At 40.5% G+C, this 5,750-nt stretch overlaps 1 protein-coding gene across 1 annotated transcript in view; it reads left to right on the top strand.

Annotated features, from left to right (window-relative positions):
* st8sia6 (ST8 alpha-N-acetyl-neuraminide alpha-2,8-sialyltransferase 6) overlaps positions 1-5,656 on the top strand; it is an 8,814-nt gene extending 3,158 nt beyond the window's left edge. Inside the window, exons 4-7 of the mRNA XM_080487576.1 lie at positions 1,010-1,154; positions 3,538-3,650; positions 3,739-3,831; positions 3,912-5,656. Coding sequence (XP_080343702.1) covers positions 1,010-1,154; positions 3,538-3,650; positions 3,739-3,831; positions 3,912-4,422 — 862 coding nt within the window. The 3' untranslated portion in view covers positions 4,423-5,656. The remainder of the gene's footprint in view (positions 1-1,009; positions 1,155-3,537; positions 3,651-3,738; positions 3,832-3,911) is intronic.
* The last annotated feature ends 94 nt before the right edge of the window (positions 5,657-5,750 follow it).

Raw genomic sequence — 5,750 nt, forward strand, 5'->3', positions numbered from 1 at the left:
AACTATACTTTTATTCAAAATCTAAACCAAAACTACTGTACATCTTAACTTGATAGGCTGTTTTCCTCTTATTTCAAGGGTTAAATGTTTTAAACGTGTGTTGAAGGAGGAGTCAGTGGACTAAAACGAGCTCTTTTGCTAAAAAAAAAAAAAAAAAGGTTGTAGAATTCTGATTCAACCCAACAAGTGAGTTTTTGTGTTGCGAGAAAAACATGAAAAGCACCCAGATAAAACTCTGGCAGGTCTTAGGACAAACTCCACACACAGAGGCCCCCTGCTGGCATTTGAAGCCTCCTATGAGGTAACAGTGAACACCACCACCTCCTCCTCCTCAAAGACAATATTTGCTTTCAGTTGAACTCAAAACTCAAAACGCTGCAACAGAGACAATTGACGGAATAGTCAGGTTGTGGGTGAAAACAAACAGGGAGAACATCCAAACTCCACGTAGAAAAACACCCGACTGCACTCAAAGCAGATATATGCCGATGTAGCCTGTTCTTTTTAATCTATATCTATATATCGGCTATATAAGATATTCCATGAATCAATATACGTGGATGGTGTCAGCAATTCAAAACAGAGGCACACAGCACGTAAAGTTTTAATTTAGAATATATATATATATGTTTATTTATTTTTTTAAGAGTTTAAAAGATAATAAAAACTCACTCCTAGTTAGCAGTCAAAGTGGGTTGAATCCCATCATGAACTGTGGCAGGTTCACAGGCTTTAAATAAAACTTCAAGTTGGGTTTGTTTGCTTTGTATATTGGCTGAAAGAAGAACAGCGACAAACATGGAAAGAGAAGTAGGGCAGAGGAACTGGCAGCTACGTTCCAAATCTAACATGTCAGAACTTCGTGTGAGTTATAGTAAAAACCGATTGAAAGCCACGAGACCTTTTGAATATCACCGAGACGTTGAGAAGACTTGCTTAATATGACATGCAAACTGCACGCCTTCCTGTTAAATGCCGGTATTCAACCCGTCTGTGTGTTTTCATCCAGCTCTCTGCTGAGCAGCAAGTGCCAAGGGGCTGAAAAGGCCGTCGTTACCCAGAACAACACTCCGCTGGGTTCGCAGATTGTTTACAACGGGGAAACAAAGAGGACCATTGAAGTGACACCGAATCTGTTAAGCACCTTTCCAAAGGTACGACTGTCTTTAATTCAGGGATCATTCAATAGCTCTGCTCTCTTGTCTTGAGAGAAGAGCCACAAATGTGGTGGGGGAAACTATGACCGCGGTTTATTTAAAGGAGACACGACAAGTTAGGGTCGGGACGTCTGGACCTGAATCACACTGCTGCTCATAAACACTGAGTGACCTTGTTTTTTTGTTTTTTTTAATCACTTTGTTTGCGATGTCGGCGGACAGGATTTCCCGGACGAGTTCCGGGTATATATATATATAAATTTCATTTCAGGACTTGTCACATGACTACACACAAAGCTGATGATAGCTGGTTGATACCAATGCTAATGGCTAAGCTAACGGCTAACTAGGTAGGCACTATCATTTGTCGGGATGCGATCTCAACTTCCAGGATGGCGAAAAAGAGATCCCCCAACCCCCCCCCCCCCCCCCCCCCCACTGCATTTCACACAACATGAGGGAACTCCAGTGTGCTCCACGTCTGTGAATACACTAAACCTCCCAGTGGTGACCAAGTCACAGACGTTGATATGCAAAGTACTAACAATGCAAACTAAAAGCAAATGAATAATAATAATAATTGGCTGAAAATAACATGTAACGCGTCACAAAAAAAATTCATCCAACTGAAACTGAAGAGTTTCAACAATGTACAAAGAAATGTGTGAGGATTTCAAAGAATTAAAAGCATGCTGCAAAATGTACAATGAGCATGTGTCTGATGAAACTTGTCAAACTTTGGGGCTTTCATAAATCATCATATATGTATTAGTGTGCTATAGTAAATATATTTGTGCATTTATATGCAAGTTACAAAAAGTATTAGTTGGTCGTTTTGTGTATATTCATTCTTCTCAATAAAGATTTTACTCCATATATTACCAGCTAATTAAGACTACAACTACACATGATAGCTTCTGTTTTTAAATGTTTACCCTCCACTTCTTTTAAAATCACTTCTTTTATTAATTACACTTAATTGTATTTTCATTGGTGGCTTGTTGCTGCATCTCACAGTTTAATTTTGTTTTGCTTTTTATGTCAGAACTCAATTATTTTGCCGACTTACCACTCGAGTCTTTCTCATCTGAGGAGCCATTTCCATCGACAGTGAAGAAGTTTGAAGCAGTTAGGCTCGTTGCATGTCTGGACAAGAACGCAGCTCTTTTAATATTTTGCCAAAGAGCTTGTCTGAACATGTATGCATCTTTAAACATATTCTAAATATAATGACACATTAAACATGAGCAGTTTCCCACGACAAGCCAGTTGAAGCAAGGACTGGGTTCAAAAATACATTAGCTTTAAATAAGAATTGTAAGTGATTTTTCATTTGTTAGAAACAGAAGTCTATAAAAAAAACTTTTACCCGGTTAAAACATGTATGTTTGTATAGAACCTGGGATGTTGCTTTGTTAAAGTTGCAATGCAAAGTGGTTTTTGTTGTTCACTTTGTAGGTGTAAAATAAATAGCTTGGTAGCATTAGCATGTGGCTAGCTCTGTTATCATGCAAAATGTAGAATCCTTTCTTTTCTTTTTTTTTTTAAATGTCAAACTAAGAAAAAGATTATAAAAAAGCAGTTAACTTCAGCTTGTGATTCGTGGACAACGTAGTTACGCTTCCAGACATGCACTTTAGCATTGTGGCTAATTTTATAGTTTAAATGCATCGGAATTCTTCAAAGAAAAACAAAAACAAAACTCAACCGTCTAGACTTGAAGTTCGTACCAATTCTTAGAAATGAATGTGTTGATAATCTAAACTTTGTGTTTTTGTTTGGCCCGTCATGCTCTTCTATCAAAGGCAGCTTATCATTGTAATTAGGAATCTGTTCTTACTGATTGGACGTGGTTAGGTAAACATTGAATGAATGAATGCATGAATAACCTCTGTGGTGTGACTGATATGTAGTTGGTCAAAATGTTCTTTACCCAAACTGAGATTTCTGCAATAATTTTCATTTTATGTCTGATGAATTGTCAAGAATATGTAATGATTTAGCATTTTTACATCTTATAAAGAGCTACTGGTTTGCTTTCTGCCGGTGTTTGAATTCTGTAGGTAAAACTGTCTGGGAGTTTGTGCCTTTAAACGCACACGAAACAGCAGTAGAATGAGGTTTGACTAGAAGGGTTGTCAAGTGTGAAGTATGAAGTTTGGGATTTGGATGGGTAGTTACTATTTAACGTAGAGGACACCAGTAAAATTTAATGTTATACTGTCCTGAGTTATGGACTTTGAGCTCCGCCAACGATAAAGAAAATAAAAAGCTGGATGATAAGAATCATCTCATTAATACATGAATTGTGTGTCATCCTCACACGATCACAATATGAAGCACATGATGATTTTATGTAATTGTGGCTATTTGATTCCAGGAGCATCCCTTCTCCAATAAGAAGTGGGACACTTGCTCTGTGGTGGGGAACGGCGGGATCCTGATCAATAGCAGATGTGGACGACAAATCGATTCGGCTCAGTTTGTAATCAGGTGAGAGACTAAAAACGCATCAACTGGATTTATCTACTGTCCGTGGAACGTTCACGCAGGGATGCCTGGCTCTTCTCTGCTCGTTCAGGTGCAACCTCCCGCCTCTGGAAAGCAAACTGGAGAAAGACGTCGGCAGGAAGACGGACCTCGTGACGGCGAACCCGAGCATCCTCATCGAGAAGTGAGTTGAAGAGAGAACTATAGTCAGTCAGTGATACACTTTCAGTCTCGTTTCTTCACATGGGCTGGTTTTTTCTGCAGGTTTTACGCTCTGAACAACCACCGTCGTCCCTTCGTGGAGAGTCTGCGCCGCTTCGGAGACTCCATGCTGCTCCTGCCAACCTTCTCCTTCCGCTACAACACTCCCGTGTGTCTGCGGGCCGTGTACGCCATCGAAGACTTCGAAAGCCCCATTCGACCCGTCGCTTTCAACCCCAAGTACCTGCAGAATCTGTACGTCTACTGGCGCTCGCAGGGCCTGAAGGAGGCCCGGCTCAGCACCGGCTTCATGATGGTCAGTCTGGCCCTGGAACTGTGCAACAGCGTGGATCTGTACGGATTCTGGCCTTTCAGTGTCCACCCTCATGACTTCCACCCCCTGACGAACCACTACTACGACAACAAACTGCCTCGGAAGAGGTTTCACTCCATGCCATCCGAGTTCGACCACCTGCTGAAGCTGCACAGTGAGGGCGTCCTCAGGATCCACCTGGGAGACTGTGAAGCAGTGAAGGACGAGTCTCCAATAACAACCTCACCAGTGCCTCACTGAGGCCACCTTTCAGCAGCCGAGACACTGGCACTGTGATTTTGTGAACACCTTTTATAGTATATCTATTTATTCACGTCAAATCTTTTCAGCCGGAATCTGGAGAATGTTTACCCGGTGCCTTCTCGAGGACACGTCAGGATCTCCATCGCAGTGCCTTCTGTTTGCCGATTTCAACGAGTGTGCAGACGAAAATTAACGCATTTTGATATAGGTGCCAAAAGTGAGCACCGTCGCCTCCCTGGAGGCTTGTGAGTGGAGTTTGCATGCTGTCCCCTGTGCCTGTGTGATTTTTCTCAGGTCCTCCATCTTCCTCCCATGATCCAAAGACGTGTGGCCCTGAAGTGAATCATGAATGTGTGAACACTTTGTTCATGGTGTTTTCTGATTTCCATGTTGTGTTGTGCCCTCGTGAACCAACTCCGGGTGAAAACGGGTTAATGAAATGTATGAATAGCATCATGAAATACCTGCTGTATTTCAATAACATTCATATATCAGCACGAAGTCAGCCATTGTGCCTTTTATAACTAAAATGTCTTCTTTGTTGGTAAAAATCCAAAACCATTTCTTAACAGTGAAATCTATCTTTTTACTCATTCTTAGTTAATCAAAAATGTAAAGCAAAGCAGTTAAAGAAGTTTGTCCCTGAATACCTCCACGGCAGAACGTTTTCTCTCGTTTCCTGAAGCTGTTTCTTTTAAAGTAGGTCGCCCTCTGGTGGCCACAGATTTAACTGCAGAGCAATACTACCTGTCAGACAGGCTTTTCATTCTCTTGAAACTGTAGTAAATACTCGGAAAAACGTTGCTTACCGTGTAAGAGTTTATTTAGACTAGATAACCTGCAAAATGTCTCTGTTAATCACAAGCCAGAAGTGTAACTTGTATTGGTGATATTTGTGATAGAAGTCTTTTCTACATTTCTACAAGAAACTATTGAGTCATTAAATTCTTCCTGAAAGATTACTAAGAGTGTTCAGTAACGGTGGCAAATTTGATTGTTTTTCATTAATAAAATGAATAATTGCAATAGTAACAAATGCTGTTGTTAATCGTTTTATTGCCTACAAGTGTGAAAATAAGAAAAAATCTTCTTTAATCTAATATTAATCTTCAACAGCCAAATCTGACGAATTGTTTTGTGGAAATGTCCTTTTCAAGCTGTTATTTCATAACAAATATGATCAACTTTGTATTGATAGCAATAAAGATGGACCTTACAGGCAGTGTAAATGATTTTGGATCAGTATCTTTGAAAGTCTGGTTTTGAGTGGCTGTTTGGCTGGTTTTGTCTCTCAGACCTGGCAACCCTGGCAGCATCCTTTCTGA

The sequence above is a fragment of the Lipophrys pholis genome (assembly GCF_963383615.2).
Source record: "Lipophrys pholis genome assembly, chromosome: 19".
NCBI classification, from domain to species: Eukaryota; Metazoa; Chordata; class Actinopteri; order Blenniiformes; family Blenniidae; genus Lipophrys; species Lipophrys pholis.